General features: G+C 51.3%; 1 protein-coding gene and 1 long non-coding RNA gene across 3 annotated transcripts; one reads left to right on the forward strand and one right to left on the reverse strand.

Moving 5' to 3' along the window:
- Window positions 1-1,535: 1,535 nt before the first annotated feature.
- Window positions 1,536-12,966, reverse strand: GATA2 (GATA binding protein 2). 2 transcript variants are annotated; one of them, XM_042880258.1, is made up of 6 exons: window positions 12,751-12,966; window positions 11,908-12,342; window positions 10,673-11,272; window positions 8,038-8,183; window positions 5,089-5,214; window positions 1,536-4,259 (listed from the first exon to the last, which is right to left on the reverse strand). In XM_042880258.1, exons 2-6 carry the CDS (start codon window positions 12,134-12,136, stop codon window positions 3,960-3,962), a joined length of 1,401 nt encoding a protein of 466 aa, XP_042736192.1. In that variant the 5' UTR covers window positions 12,137-12,342; window positions 12,751-12,966; the 3' UTR covers window positions 1,536-3,959. The 2 variants fall into 2 exon arrangements, with proteins under 2 accessions (XP_042736192.1, XP_042736193.1); XM_042880259.1 differs by lacking the exon at window positions 12,751-12,966 and adding an exon at window positions 12,444-12,451.
- Window positions 3,538-9,400, forward strand: LOC122184907. Its single transcript, XR_006180673.1, has 3 exons — window positions 3,538-3,712; window positions 6,745-6,894; window positions 8,812-9,400. It is a non-coding gene; the product is annotated as an uncharacterized LOC122184907 (long non-coding RNA).
- Window positions 12,967-16,245: the final 3,279 nt, after the last annotated feature.

Consider the following 16,245-nt stretch of genomic DNA (forward strand, 5'->3'; position numbering starts at 1 on the left):
AATCTTCTCGGCTTTTGATGTGGCTGTGGAGACATGACAATTAAGCACAGCTTAAAACAATAATCCCAACAACAGGAACCAAAGGCAAGTGATGTCAGGGTTCCCTCCTCACAACAAGCCTGTCCCCTAGTATTTGGCAGTAGTGAAAGGACCATCAGTCCCAATTTGTTGTCTCTGTACCAGCTCTGTGCTTCCACTTTGTGTTGAACTTTACATGCTTGCTCCATTTCCATTCCCTGCTGTTTGTTTTCCTTCTGCTTTGCAAAATGTCTGGAGACAAACACGACATATACGTTGCAGAGGGGTGGTTTGATCTTTTGCTGCTTAGTGGCACCTAATGAATGTGGCACTGTTTGTTACCTGTGTTGCAGGAACCAGGTCCATCCCAGCATGGGAATGGAGCACGGCCCCAGTGCTGCCAGCAGATAGCAGAGACCCCATGAGATGCCTACAGAGAGGCAACACCGAGGTGAATCTTCATCAAAGCCTGGGCTTGGCTGTGTAATGTGCAACAAAAGCAAGTGGTTGGATTATTCTAAGGGTTTTTTTTTTTTTAATGATGTGGTTGGTGCTGCTCCTGTTCTCTCCTCCTGAGAGTGTGTCTGGCATTCAAATATGGAGCAAGGGTGGGTGACTTTGCTTATAACCCCATTTTAAACCCGTTTGAGGATGAACGTGTTTCTTCGTAAATGAAGCTTGCATGGTATGCCATAAATTGCTGTTTTTTTTTAATGGGTGTTTGCACTAAGCCTCGCTGAACAAGTTTAGAGAGATGATTAACTCGTCTGAAATGGCACAGGAAGGCCCTGTCCTGGCCGTGTGGGCTTTGTGCAGCACATCCAGAGCTGCTGTGGCCCTGTGTCATCTGCTTGCTAGCTGGGCCTGCAAACGGGGCCGAGGAGGAGGCTGCGCCGCTAAGAGGCAGTGATATGAAAGGTTGGAATTTGCACATGTTCACTGAAAAAGGAACTGGTGTTTTTTTTTCTTAATAAGCAAGGAGTTATCCCAGGCTGGCTTCCACAGAAGTGATCTGCAACTCCCAGGGGGTCGAAGGAGGAAACCCAAAGTTCATTAGCAGTTTTCTTGCAAACATTGTTTCAGTGGCAGCAGCACTCACCCCTGCGCATGGCAGGGACGCTCGCAGGGCTTTGTTTCGCTTTGTTCGGCCCCAAGAGTTCCTCGCGTGGGTCAGACCAGAGCATGTGATGAAAGCACCACAAGTGTTGGCCATGGGAAAGCTGTCCGGCGGTAAACCCTCATCCCCAGAGCACAGGCAGCAGAGGGGCTCCGGGCTGGCTGTCTCCCCTTGCTCCTTTCATGCCATGCATGACACCAAATGGTAAGAAACAGATTTCTGTGTTCGTGGTGTTGCCTGTCACACCGGAGTGGGAGCCTACAGCGAGCTGTGCCTGGTCTAACAAAGGCTCTGCCCTGAAACCCATTGGGATGCTTTTCCACATCTACAGTACGACTTTGCCAACTCAACCTTTCCTTGCTGAAAGCAGCCCGTGTGACAGAAAACTGGGCACGGGTCATTTCACAAAAAAGGTATTTTATTATTCTTAGCAATATTCACCTTGAAGGAATATGAGGAAAGCATACGCTTTTTACAGACAATATATAAACATGTTGTACATAATTAACAATAACTTAGTTCACTAATCCAAAAATAAGCAAAATAAAAAAATTAAAATAAAAACAGAAAATACTGCAGATTTTTTTTTTTTTTAATATGCTGATACAAGTACAAAATAATTTAAATCTCAACTGCCATTGTCTATGCTGCAGTGACCGACAATATATTGCACTTTGTCAACTGTATCAGTAATCCCTGTCTTCCACCCACGTCCCTTCCCCACCCCCTGCACAAATCCTACCGAAATTTGAGTCGGGTACAAATAATGTACAACTGTACCATTGTAAAAGGTAGAAAGTAAAAAGGATCCGATTCTTTTTTTCCCTCAGTAGATTAAGAAGGTTTGTGATTTCTCCCAACTGCTTTTGTTTTCCCGTTCGTTTCCACTTCTTTACAAAGTGCACCTATATGCCTACGCAGACCAGGAAAAGGATGCAAGCAGGATTTTCCATGTCTGCCTGGTTCTTAATTCATTACCAAATTTTCGAATTACATGGTTAGAAAAAGAAAATTAACATACATCTGTTTTTATTTGTTTTGTTGTGTTTTTTCTTTCTTTAAAGCAGGACTGTTGCAGTAAAGATACAATTGGCTTGATCCAAAATATTAAAAAAAAAAAAAAAAAAAAAAAAACAACCCCATCAATAACAAAAAAGTTAAAAGTTAAAAAAAAAAAAAGAAAGAAAGAAAGAAAGAAGCTTGTCACAGAGTTAAGCTTACATGGTTTACATTATCAAACCCCTCTGCTCATTGGGGCATTTTCATCAGAAGTATAGCTAAATATGTACACTGTATGTTATACTGGAGCTTGTGTTCACGAGAGGCATCAGATCATAACAATCAATAGAATACACTTCACATTGGCAATAGCTTTGTTTTCGATCATTTACGTACAACGTGGTTTAATAATGGGAGCTCTAAGGTTTTTTTTCTTTTTCTCTTTTTTTTCCTCTTTTCTTACAAAACGCACTACGGAAGGCGGCCGTACGGCGCTTTCCCTCATCTCATCAGCTGTCGCTGCGTCTGGGGTTTGACGGATGTGTGAAGCTCAAACTGATTGTCTCTCCCTTTCCCCTCTCCAGTGATCTCAACCTCATTTCTGCCCTTCCTCCCTGCGAAGTCCATGGGGGCTGGATGCCTGAGACAGCACGCGCTGCCTTGCTGCGTGCGGACCCGCTGCCGCGCTGCCCTAAGTTTACCCAAGGAGCTGAGCTGCATTTTTTTAAGCAACAGCTGCCAACACAACAGAACAAAATGCTTCAACTTCTGCAGTCTGTGAGTTGGATGGGTTTATGCCCTGCCATTTTTTTCTGTTGTTTTGCTGCATGTTAGCTGCAGCGATTTGGTATTTTAGCCCTCGCTAGTGCAGGACTGCCTTCCGGGAGCGTCTTCCCACCAGTTAGTCTGATGGAGCTGTCTGGTTCAAGGAATGATATGGTAGCTGGGAGGGGGGCTGTTGTGTGGGTTTTGTTGTTGTTGTTTTTTAAAATAAGTCATTCTTTTCCCTAACATGAAAGAAGAAATTGTGTCAAAAATAATCATCGTCTTGGGCGCTTTGAAATCCCATGCTGCGGCTACAGTTCTCGCTTTGCCCACCCTCTCTTTCTTCCCTTCCTAGGGGATATTTTGGTATGGAAGATAGATGGAGCAAATCCAGGAGGGCCACTGAATATTGTCCCTCCCCATATTTACGAAGGCAGATTTTCATACAGAGTAGTAGCCATTGCAACCAACAGCACAAAAACATGCACTCAGAGGGGTTGAGGCTTTTTGTGGAAAACAAGAGCAAAATAAATATGACTTTCTGTCTGATTTCATTTTAAAAATTAAGTTTTTATAAAGACATCCTTTTTTTTTTTTTTTTTTCTTTTTTTTTCTTCCCCCTCCCCAAACAGAGTCCACAATAGAAATCCAGCATGTGTGGCTTCCAGTGAGCCGATTCCATCCTGGGAGGCTGCTTATATCTCTTCACAATATTCACAGTAATAACAAAGAGAGAAAGGAAAGCCAGTTCCAGCCTCTTCTTTCTGCTTCTGCCACCTTTTGCTTTCTGCTAGACAACTGAATATCGACCGGGTGAGTTCTTCTTTTCCTTATACCTGAGGGGGCAAAGTGCATTACAGGCACCACTACACATTTCTGCAGAAGACCCATCTCTTGCAAGGTTTTAGTCCAGCATGAAGAGTTAAACCACACGGGAGCACAGATCCCCTTTTTTGCCATCCCTACATTCTCCTCTTGGCAGAACATTTTCTTACTTGGTGTCGTCTTAGGTAAAGCCCCATGTTCTCAATCTCTGGGTGGGTCTCTTGGTCGTCAGGTTTTATCCCATGGCTGTAACCATGCTGGATGGGTGCGGATGTCCAAATGAGATGCTGGAAGATGGGTGGATGGGGGTAGGTGTTGGTAGGATGTGTCCAGAGTGGCTGAAAGGTGGCAAATGCCCCATAGGTGCCATGTGACTAGCAAGGGCAGCAGCGCTGAAAGGAGACGATTTCTCTTGCATGCACTTGGACAGTTCCTCAAAACACTCGGAGCCTTTCTTGCTTTTCTTTGATTTGTTGGACATTTTCCTATTCCTGGTCTGAATTCCTTCCTTTTTCATGGTCAGAGGCCTGTTCACCTGCAAGAAATGAGAAAATCAGGCTCATGCCGACAAAATGACTTTATTGTGCAAAAATGAAAATATTTGGACAGCCCCCATGTGTTTTTCCTGGATGGAGACCTTTTTCTGGCCAAAAAAAAAAAAAGAAAAAAGAAAAAAAGAAAAAAAATGGTGTTTCTCTCTGCAGAACTTGTTTATATTGGTTTGTTTAATAAAACCACACACACAAAAAAACCCTAGACATGAAAAACAAATTGAACTGAATTTGGCAGCCGATGACTCTCTTTCCCGTAGGCTTGCCCTCAGTCATTCATTTCCTAAGAGAATGAGATCAAACCAGGAGGCACACGTTGACCTAAATTCAGACCTAAGACGTGAGCAACCCAAGACCAATAACCTCAGTTACCTGTAGTCTAAATAACTGTACAACAGGACAAGTGATTCCTGCTTGGAACAAATTTCTTTTTAAACAAATGACAGTAACACAAAGCCTTAGATGCATTATTATTTTGAAATCAAAACGAAGATGCTCCATTGGGATCAATTCTTGCACACAGCCCATTTCCAATGGCCAAAAGATGCACAAAACTCGCTTAGTTAAAACCAAGTGTCATGCTCAATTCTGCCTGCTTTGCCCAAGCGTTAGAAGCCAAGCTCATACATTGTAATGTCACCGAACTTAGCATCACTATGCCGACAAAGAATGGCTGTCACTCCCCAGGGGAACCTTAGAGATGAGGGAAGGGATAAAACAACAACCAAACCCCCCAAAACCAATAAAAGCCCAGTGTACAGCGCGCAGTTAAGACATCAATCCCCGCGACACATGAGATGAGCAAATACTCACATTGTGCAGTTTATAGTAGAGTCCGCAGGCATTACAAACCGGGTCCCCGTTGGCGTTGCGTCGCCATAAGGTCGTGGTGGTTGTCTGACAGTTGGCACAACACGTCCCTGCTCTCCTGGCCGCTGACTAACCAAAAGAGAGAGAAAATTAAAAATCTATCAGCAGGAGGGGGGGGGGGGATCATGAGAAAGGTCAACTTGGGCTCGATATTTAGGTTGGGCAGATCTATACTGAGGTTTTGCAGAGCGTTGGGGCTGAACGAAAGCTCCTGTCAGTTTCGCATGCTGTGGCCGTTGGGTTTTTGTTTAATGCACGTATTCTCCTATGCAGGCTGCAGCACTGAGCCCCATGGCACCATGTGTGCAGAGGAAACAATGCGTCTCTTCAACTCCCCGAACAAAAAATTTTAGGAGGGGGAAATCGATGTTTGATTTGCTCAAGGTTTCCCTTTGCAGGATTCTAGAATGTCTCAGGAAAATTATTTTTCTTTCTCCCCCCCCCCCTCCCCTTTTTCTTAAGTGACCAACCTAAGTCAGTGCCAGTGTAGGGTTTGAAAAAAGGTAATGATCTTAAAGAATGTGATTTTTTTTTTTTCTCTTCACCTCCTCTGTCCCTTTAAAGATGTCCACAAAAGAAAACCAACCGCATTGCTTAGCTGGGTGCAGTATTTATCAGAGCCATCACTGAAAATTCAGTTTCCATTTACAAGTGAAAGGGAGAAAACAAAACTGGCTCCAACTTTCTTTAAATATTTAGCAAACCAAATTTCATGCCTCGCAGCAATGATTGCGCTGACCCAGCTGCCGCCTCTGTCCCTACTCCGTCTCTGGGCTGACAAGCCCTCAGCCAACCATCTTTAAAAAAATATAAAAGGATCATTTAAACAGCATTGTTCTGCCGAAACCAGGGCGGAGGGGGGGCAAAAATATCCCAAACATTCACCCACCTCCCAGAACAAGAGCAGGAAGAGCGGAACAGCAGGCAGCGGGTGATTTCTGCCCTTCTCTAGCAGGCCCTACGACAACACGCTGCTCGTTGGATGGAAGCGCTGTCAGTGGCACCCCAAATTCTGGGAAATAATTTTGTATAAGAAAGCTGCAGCTCTGCTTCCGGAAGCAGGCAGAACACAATTCAATTTGTGCGATTGGATTAAAGGAGAGGACTCGATATTTTCTTAAATTAGTGCAGTTTGCTTACTAACGCACATAAATGGCGTTAATTTCCCCAGGGCCTTGCTCTCTAGGTATTTCTGCAATTAGCCACCAGAACCACGCGGTGAAGCGGCAGCGAGGTTTGCTTTAAGCACTGAGCACCTCTGCGAGCCGACGGCGATGTCCCAGCGTTTGGCCTTTCTGTATGAGAGCGCTGAGCACTGACCGACCCGGCTCGCAGAAGGGCAGCGCTGGGTTTGTAGGCACTCACTGATTTTACACTCCGGCTATGTAACTTTCCCAAAGTGGTGGACGGCTTAGCAGCTTAAAGCAGGAATCAGCCCTCTGGGACTTGTATATTTCAGCCCCCGCTCGCTTGTGAGAACAGGCCGAAGGCAAAGAGAAGGGGTACCCCCTACTGCAAGTACGCTCATGCAACCCAAACACAATTAATGCCAGACCTCCGAGCACTGACATTAATGATGGCTTTGCTATTGCATGTCAGATGAACGCATTCCCAAAGATGGCCATCTCTCCTCTGCAAACAAGCAAACTACAGTGGAAAAAGGGGCAATAAACAAAGCTGTAAATCAATTAAAACAACAACAACAAACAACCAAACGAAGAGAAAAGCTCTCTGTCTGCTTGCAGTGGGGTAAGTACAGAAAAAGAAGTGCAACCCTCTCCCAGCACAGGGGAAGGTGGAGTGCTGTGTTTGTGGCCGGGACGCGGCTCACTGATACTGCTGGGCTCTACGGCCTGTCCCATTCAGACTGCAAAGTACTTGAGCCTGGGAGTCGATAATGTTACACTGTTGTCTTAACATTTTTCTGTGTGTCAGTCACTAAGCAGCCTGCATAGCTGAAATTCTGACTCACGACAAATCTTCTGCATCTCATCCCAGCGTCAGAGCAGCGGTGCCAATTTTCTGCTCTCCAAACCTCATTGAAACGTGCCCACGAGTAGCTGAGGGACTTAGGCACCATAAATCACAAAGCTCCAAAAAAATATATTTATTATTCTTAGCATTTTACGCCTTATTTGTGGAATAGAGTGTATTAGAAATTTCAAAACAGCGAGCATGACTGGCAAGGCTCGCCTATAGAAACTCTCTAAAGCTTTTAGAGTCAGGAAACAGATACACAAAGTTTCCTTATCTTTAACGTACAGATATCCGGATAGGAAACTACTACCAGGAGCTCAGAAAGGACATTTTTTTTAAATGGCTCAAATGAAAATACAAAGTATAGGTGACTCCATGGAAAAATAATAGGATTTTTTTTTTTTTTTTTTTAAACAGTAGGGGATTGTCTGGGGAGGGAACCAATATTAGTATTGCCAGAGAATATAAGAGTGAAAATTACTTCATGGCTTTCATACAAATAATTATGAAGTAGGGAGCAGTAGCTTTGACTCATCTGATTTGTTTTGCTTTTTGGAGCTGGAACTTTTCTTTCTTTTTTTTTTTTTTTAAGCACACGGTGGAGAACATTCACGCTCATAACCCTTTCGCTCCCAAAACGTCCCAAGAGGCCAAATGAATGAGGAATTAAATTAAAAGCTGTCATCTGAGGATAAACGGGGAGACGGATACCCGATCTCCCGCTGGCCTGGCCGCGCAGAAGCTCGGCTGGGGGCTCAGGGCACGTTGGGGGGGTGGGAGGGATCTGCCCCCAGGCATGGCCTGACCCTGCTGTGACTATGGGGCCGAGCACGGTAGGACGCATCAGGCTCGTGCCTGCGTGTGGTCCCTTTGCCACATGTATCCCCCAACCCAAGGAAAGTCAAAGACACCTACCAGCCTTCGTTTGGGTTTAATGAGAGGTCGGTTTTGACCGTTCATTTTGTGGTAGAGCCCGCAGGCGTTACACAGGTAATGCCCGGTGCCGTCTCTTCTCCAGAGAGGGGTAGCGGTTGCTCCACAGTTCACACACTCTCTGCCTTCTAAATGGAAACACGAAGAAACCGGATTTCTTTCTTTAAAAACAAATTCACAAAAGCTTTTTGCATTGTCCTTTAGGCGTTTTCCAAAAGTCAAAACCGCGTTAGCTCAAGCAGGGGCAGACAGCAGGGGCGCGCAGCGCATGCAGCGGGGACCTCGAGAGCACCGCCAGTAGTGCGTGCCACCAGCAGGGATCAGCTCCTGCTCCCCGTGGGGAGGGAAGGACTGAGCCGGTGTTGGTGCTGGGAAAACAAGAGCTCCCTCCCGCACCCACAGCACTGCGGTGCTCGGGCTGTGCCTTCTGCCATGCACACACACACACACACCTGTGAACACACAAGACGTAAAACAAACAACAACAACAAAAGATAAAAAGGAACCAAAGAAATGGGTTTCCTAGAATTAAATCTAAGCAGAAAGACCTCCTCTTCTGGGCTTGCTCTGTTTGCTGCAAACACTACCAGGCAGGAAAGCAAAGCTGAGCAGGTTGGGAATAGACACGGCGTGCCAAAGGCTCGGTTATGAATTTTGTTCCAAAGGCACAATACTGATCTTTCAGAAACTTCAGTTCCAGCACTGACACTGGGAATTATTGTAAAAAAGTCCTTTTCTGTCTTTTTTTCCCCCTAGATGTAGTGCGGAGCAGCTACCCATGTTACTGCTTTGTGCTTCAGCACAACATGGGAACCACGGCATGGCAGAGCGGCCCTACAGAAACCCAGCATGCAGCTCCTACGTGTGTCTGTGCCTCAGAGAACTCTCTGCTAGAAGTTCATTCGCCTCCGACGGTTCGAGGGCAGGTCTGCTTAATATAGAAATCTCTTCATATAGTGTATGCAAATCCTACAGCGTTTAAGCGGAGAGGAAATTCTCCTTTTGCTAATAACTGCAGCAGGCCACGCCGAGTTCAGCGGGGTTGTGCCTCCTTTAATCTAGGGAGTGGGTGGCTTTTAAACAACACGGTGAAAAATGAGGGGAGCTCTCAGTGCTGCGCTTGGAGCTTTTGTCCCTCCTTGGGCAGGAAGCTGCCGGAGTCGCCGTGTCGTGAGCCTGAGCTTTCCTACAAAAACACCGGGTGGTCACGAACTTTCCCCAGTTCCCCCCAGCACGGGGGGCTCCCTTGCAGGAAAAAAAGGAAAAACAAACAACGGAGCCCCAGGCTTCCCCCATTTAATAAAGCTGCCGGTGACCACAGGATAAAATAAAAAGCTCCTCGAGATCCGGTTATCTTCAGAGATGGGGGCCTTGGGTCTGTTTGTAAGTCAGGGGCTCAGGCTGCTAATTGCATCTTCTTACTGCGCTGTGCACCGCTAAAAGAATGCATGCATGTAGCAGCAACTGCATTTAAGTAGTGACTGTGGTGTTCCCTTCAGAGGGGCCGTTTGAATTGGAGCTGGTGAGGCTGTGAAGTGTCTGATGCTTTTGTTGCAAAACTCGTAAAGGAGCACGTTTCTGAATTGCTTTAAAAATAATTGCATGTGGTGTATTCAATGATATTTAAGAACACACACACAACAGCTTACACGGTTGCTAATTTTCAAGGGCTATCTTAATTCAGTACCAGTACACCGTATTGAAATACATCGTACATCTTTTCCTTCTGATGGCTGATTTTAAAGCAGGAAGGTCAGAGTTACAGAAATGTCCATAATTCTATGCCTGGTTGTACAACTGGGGTCATTTCAAAGCGCAATCAGCATTTCAACCGTCGCAGTTTGCTGATTTGGAACTGCACTGCCAGGTAGAAATGCGAGGCAGATCTGTGGAAAGCTCTGCACTACGGAGCAGAGATGTGTGGATCAGAAAGAAGCAGTGTTTTCTGGTCGGGCTGCAGTAAGTTAGCGATGACTGGACACCTTAGTCTTTAGCACTGGTATGTAAACTATATTTGAACTTTTGCTCCTTTAAATGTGAAGGAAATAGGGCCGGCATGGAGCGGCCGGGGAAGTTTCGCTTTCACCCTGCGCTGGGGCCTTCTCTCTTATTGAAGAGGAGACGTGAAAAATTATCAAAGGGGAAACAACTCTGAGCAGAAAGTCCCCACGTGGAACTGGGGGGGGGTGGGGGGTTAACCACTTCGGGAGAACGTGAGCCCTCGGGGGCCACAGCCTGCCGGGGGCTGTTTGACATTCTTCCCCATATAAATCCTTCTTTGTAGTGCGATCTGCTGCGCCGCTCACTCCGCGCTCACTCCTGTCCCTCGGCCCCATCCGAGTGCCCCAGGGCTCAGCAGCCGCTGCCAGCACGATGGCACCAGGGAAGCCTGGTACAAGCTCCATTTAAAAATGCAGCACGGTGAGGCCAAGCAGTCACCTGCCCTTCTGTCCCAAAGAGAGCTAGCACAAACCCCGGCACTACAGCCGCCTACGGCTTCAACTGTATACTGCAAGCACAGCCAACCACGACACGCACACATGCAGCACAACGGCCCTAAATTTAGTCCTCCCACCCAAGGGATAGCATCAATGCATGGCAGGGGTGCTCCGCTTACCCGAACAGGATCTGGCCTTGCTTCGTGGCTTGGGGGTGAAGCTGGACGCCGGGCCCCCTAGGAAGCTTCCCGGGTGGAAGAGGCTGCTGCTGTAATCGTGGGCAGCCGGCACGTAGGAGGGGTATGTGGGGATGGGGTGGTGAGTGGAGGGCTGGGCCCCCATGCTGGTGAGGCTGCTGCGGAGCGGGCTGGCGCTCTCCATCTTCATCCCTTCTGACAGCGACACTTGGTATTTGATGCTGTCTTTGTCCTCCTGTCGGGCCCCAGCAGAGGACGAAGGGGAAGCAGCGCTGGTGGAGTTGGGGTCCGGAGACACTTCCTTGGGAGGGGTCGGGGGGAAACCGAAGAGGTGGGAGCCCGAGTGAGAGGCCGGGGTGAGCGACGAGACGGAGGCGGTGCTGGACGTGCTGCTGCCGGGGTACACTGAGATGGCCCCGGGTGCTCCGGCTGCCGAGGGGTGCAGGGGGGTCTTGGTGAAGGGGTTGACGGTCCAGGGGTTGTGGTGATGGGCAGAGAGTGCCGCCTTACTGCTGTCCAGCCAAGGGATCCCGGGGCTGTGGATAAGATGAGGCCGGCACATTTGACTCCCGGTCAGGCGGGCTGTAGGGACACAAGAGCGTCAGGGATCAGTGAAACATCCCAACTCGCGGCCCAGAGAGCTGCAGGGGAGCCAGAGCGGGGAGAGATTTCCCAGCACAGAGAGCAGCACCCACAGTCTGCAAACAGCCCCTTATCTGCATGCCCTCCGAGGGAGACCCCAACCACCCGGGGAAAACTCGGAGAAATAGAGCCAGCCGGGGAAGAAGCAAAGGACCCCCCCCCCGTTTCCACCCCACCCCACTCTACAGCAAGCAGCAAACCCCCTTCTGTGCTGTCTTCCGAGCTGCCACAGCGCTCTCTCTTCAGATCCTACAAACACCCCAGGTAAAATCCATTGCCGATTCGAATCTGTTCGTATTTTGCATCCGGGAAGCAGCCGTGTCTGAGAAGTTTGAGCCTCCGCACACACTATTTCCCCTTCCTTTCTCACCCTCCCCTTCTTTCCCTCCTCTCCGCCAATGCCCGGTCATCGCTAGGGTTAAAATTTACCCGTGCCTCCCTTTCTGTTCTATTTCCTTCCATCGCCTTTCCCCCCTGGCCCCGACACACCGGAGCGGCCGCAAGAACATCTCCCCACCCACACGTCGGAACGGGCAGAGCTGGGGAAGGGGCCGAGGAGCGGGATGCTCATTTACCGTGTGCCTGGCTGTAAGAGACCCGGGCCCGGGCATGGGCAGAGTTGGCGTAGTAAGGGTTGCCCTGGGAATCCAGGTGGTTGAAGAAGACGTCGACTTCGTCTGGAGGTAGGAGCTGCGCTGGTTCCATGTAGTTGTGAGCCAGTCCCGGGTGGTGGCTCTCGGGGTGCTGCCCGTTGAGCACGGCGTGGTGGGTCATCCAGCGAGGCTGGTCCGTGGCCACCTCCATGGCCTCGGGCCTCCCCTCCCGCCCACCCGCGGGGCAGCGGCGAGCGGCGGTCGGGGTCGGCAGGCGGAGGTACCGGGGGTGTTTAGCAGACGGGCGATTGTTTAGGAGAAAGCCGTCGGGTGTCCGAAGATCGCCCTCGGGAGGATGCAGGGTGGGCCCCGGAGTCAACGCGTCCCTCTGTCCGCGGGCGGATGGCGGGGCAGCACCTGTAAGAGATACGGGGTGAGCGGGTCCCCCCTAAATGTATAGGGAGGTGGCGGCCGAGCCCCTCCCCCTTCCTAAAATATCTGCTCCCCCGACTCCTCACCCTGCGCCCTCCCGTCACTAAATAAACAGATCTCATTTCGAACTTTAAAAAAAAAAAAAAAAAAATCCAAAAGCTTCCTTTCCCCCCTCCCTCCCCCCCCAGCCCTCTCGCTACAAACGTCAACAGGAGTTTTTCCAGCTGGCTTCAAAAGGGGAGAGGGGGAAGGAAGGACGGCAGATCCCATAGAGTCCCAGCGAGAACTTGGGCTGACACAAAAGGAAAACGAGGGACGGAGGAGAAAAGGATCGGGGACAGAAGGGTGGGAGGAGGGGGAAAGCGGCGATGCCCCCCCGCGCCTCACACTTACCCGGGGCGGGAGGCAGAGAGGCGGCGGGTGCCCGCTCGGAGGCTGCGGGAGAGAGGAGAACGAGAGGGAGAGAGAAGGGGGGAAAAGCCGAGCGAGCGCGGGAGGAGGAGAGCGGGAGGTTGGATGGAGGGTGTTACTCAGATGGCAAAGCCGCGGCTCTGGCCGGCTCGGTCCCATCCCCGCGCATCCTATATGAGCGCTGGCGCCAGCTGGCCGCGGCGCCGCAGACGGGCCGGGGCGCGCAGGGCCGGCGGCCGGGCCAGCCAATCCCGCCGCCCCACACCGCCCCCAACCGCACCCCCGGCCCCAAACGGAGCCGGCCCGGGGGGGCGCGGCGCGGACCCCCTCCTCCGCCCCCTGCCCCCGCCCGCAGCATCCTCGCCCAGCAGCGCCGTGGGGGCTTTCCCCACCCGGGCTCTGCACGCCCCTGTGGGGCGGGGACGGCGGAATAGGGGGGTCCCGGCTGGGTGCGTGGGGATGGGGGGGGGATCGGGGCGGGAAGGGTTCGGCGCCGGGGGCGGCTCCGTCAGGGGTGCCCGGGCGCGGAGATGCGCTGCCGCCGGGATGCGTGGGGCCGGGGATGGAGGCCGGCACCGGGGAGATGGAGGCGGCACGGCTTCCCCCCCCCCTCGAACGGGGCACAGCGGGACGGATCCCAGCGCGGTCGCTGATGGCATCACGTTAGTTGGAAAACGGCAAAAAGAAACAAACGCGAGGCTCCACTTCGAGCGGGCACGGCCGGATCCCGTCCGCAGCGCTCGGCCGGGCTCGGGGCAGGGCAGCGCTCCCGGGAGCGGTCCGCGTCGTGTCCCTCCCGGTGGGGCTGCGGCGCCGCAGCTCTGCCTTTTATTTTCCTTCCCCCCTCGGTTCTTTAAACGGTTTCATTATTCGCAGTCACCCCCGCGCTTCGGGCCGTGCGTGCCCAGGAGCTGCCCCGCACGGCGGGAGTGCCGCGGCCGCAGCGGGGCTCAGCTCCGAGTCTTCCCGAAAAGCGCCTCGGGACCCATCCGCTTTTGGGGCAGGAAAGGAAAACAAAACAGAACAAAACCAACACAAGACCAAAACCGACGCAGGGAAAGTCGCAGCCAGACGCCCGCCGCGCTATCGGAGCTGCCGCAGGTCCCGATGCACAGACGCTGCCTTCCCGTTCCTCAAACCTCTGCTTTCGGAGGAAAAGGGAAACGAGCGCTGAAGTCTCCGAGCGAGGAAATCGTGGAGCAAAGCCCGCCGGGCAACGGCAGCGGCTCCGACCCGACGGCGCGGCCGACCCGGGGTGCCTGGAGGAGGCGGCGAGGGGAGCACGGCTCGAACCCCCCCGGGCAGCGCTGGGAGCCGCGACCCCCCCCGGCCCGACCGCCCCAGTCACTACGACGCCGGGGCTCTGACGTCACCGCCACTGCCAAATTCGCCAGGAAATGAACTTGCTTTTAAAAAATAATAACAATAATAATAATAATAACGACGGTAATAATAATAAAAACCTCCCTTTCCTCTCTGCGCTGCTCGAGCGAAGCGGGGCTCCCTCGCTCCTGCCCGCTCCCCACCCGCTGTCCCCTACGAGAGGCCCCGGGAGGGGCTGTGGAGCACCCCCATCCCCGCAGCCCTTCCTCTGCCGCCTCCCGGACCCAAACCGGGCTCGGGGGGCCCCAGGCCGGGCAGGACGGGAGCGGCCCACTGGATGGGAGGCGGTAGAGGCTGGAGAGGGCAAAGTGCCCCCGTGCCCGGGGCGCCTGGGGCCGGAGCTGCCAGGGAGGAGGAAAGGGAAACAAAGCGAGGGGAAAATAAAGAAGAAAAAAAAAAAAAAAAAAAAAAAGAAGGAAGAAAAAAAAAAAAAAAAAAAAAAGGAAAGTTAAAAGGCAGAGCGAGAACAGAGGAGCTTTCTAAAAATCCGGCTTCTCCTTCTACGGCTGAAGGTATTTTCTTTCCACGGACAGAAATAACTCTACCAAAACCAGATAGATATCCCCAAACCGAGACTTTCCTTCTGTTATTATGACTATTTTCTAAAAAGGGCGAGTAGGAACCAAAGCGGCCGCTCGCAGGTAGGTCTCTGTTCGCAGTACAGCCGGGCCGGGTGCAGGCATCCCCCTGCCCGAGAAGGGCCGCAGCCCCCGGCCGTGCCCAGCGCTCCGATGATGATTACTACAGATGTTTTAATTATTGCTCGGCTGCCATCGGCACGAGGCCGAGTTTTGCGGGTTTTCTTTTCTTTTTCTTTTCCTTTTTTTTTTTTTTTTTTTTTGGGGGGGGGGGGGGGGGCAGGGGGGGGGCTGTTTGTTTTACGCAGGTGATAAAATCGCAGTTAACGAGCTGATAATTCGTTCGTGTTTGTTTTAAAAGACAAATTGTAAAGATTAATCAGGCGGCTTGATTTATGGCGACGCAGACCCCGGAGCTGCCCGCCTAGGGCTCTCTCCCCGAAGCCCCCGGCTCGGGTTACCCCGGGGCCGGAGGGAGAAGCACAACAAAAGGGCCGAACGGGCTCCGGCTCCGGACGCTCTGCCCCGAGCCCGGCCCCGCCCGGGGGGTCCCGCTGTCCCGGCGCCTCCCGGAGCGCCCAAAGCCCCGCATCCCCCTCCCTGAACCCCCCGCAAAACGAACGAGCGCTCCGGCGGGGAGAAGCCGGATTTCAACTCCACAGAACAGGGTTCCTCAATAGTGAGGATTCCTACCGAGCATTCCTTGGAGCATTTTTCATTTTTTTATGCTTTATTTTATTTTTTCTTTTTCCCTCCTATCTCGCATCCCCGATGCCGGTGACCGAGCTGCGGGTCCGAGGCTGGAAACGGAACGGATAAATGAGTTTCCCCCGGGGAGCGCCGCGCAGGGCAATGCGGGCAGCCGGCTGCGCTCCGCTCCGCAGCCCCTTCCGCGGGCAGCCGAGCCCCGCAGCTCCCGCTCTCTCCCCATTCTCCTTCTTTTCCCTTTTCTCCTGTTTTTTTTTTTTTTTTTTTTTTTTTTTCTTTCTCTCTCTTTTTTTTTTTTAACTGATATCCGGCCTCACTTTTATCAACTTTATTTTCTTATTGCCGTCCCATTATTATTATTTCTTGTAATAAGGGAGATTTCCCAGCGCTGGCTGCACAACTGGTCCTCTGGATGTGATTGACAAGTGATGTCACATCGCTCCGGGGGGGGGGCAGACGGCGCCGTGTTTTAGCAACAGTTAGCGATGGAGCTGACACCTCTGCCCGGGCAGACGCGAAGCCAGAAAACAAATATCGCAGTATTTATTTACATGCCCGGACTGGGGCTCTTTCCTCCTCTCTCCCCCTCACCCCCCCATTTTATCTTTTCTGAGGGGTGGGGCGGGGTGGAGGATTATTCTCTTTCCGCCTCTTTTTTTTTTCTTTCTTGCTTTTTTAATTTTTCGGTATTTTTTTCCCTCTGCTTTTCTTTTTTATCTCTGTGGGGGGGGGGGGGCCCGCCCTTCACCCCCGTCCCGTGTGCATTACCAGCACATATTAATGGCTGCTAATAGGGTTATAAAATGAC

Source organism: Lagopus leucura, unplaced genomic scaffold (genome assembly GCF_019238085.1).
Source record: "Lagopus leucura isolate 7727_CA_CO unplaced genomic scaffold, USGS_WTPT01 Super-Scaffold_100026, whole genome shotgun sequence".
Classification (NCBI taxonomy): domain Eukaryota; kingdom Metazoa; phylum Chordata; class Aves; order Galliformes; family Phasianidae; genus Lagopus; species Lagopus leucura.

Bases quoted from the DNA above. Each gene is read 5' to 3' on its own strand.
- GATA2 (XM_042880258.1), bottom strand. From the start codon at position 12,136: ATGGAGGTGGCCACGGACCAGCCTCGCTGGATGACCCACCACGCCGTG. The intron at 8,184-10,672 runs GTAAGCGGAGCA...GTTTCCATTTAG, and splicing joins CAAGGCCAGATCCTGTTCGG to AAGGCAGAGAGTGTGTGAAC. The intron at 5,215-8,037 runs GTAGGTGTCTTT...TCTTTTGGTTAG, and splicing joins TTAAACCCAAACGAAGGCTG to TCAGCGGCCAGGAGAGCAGG.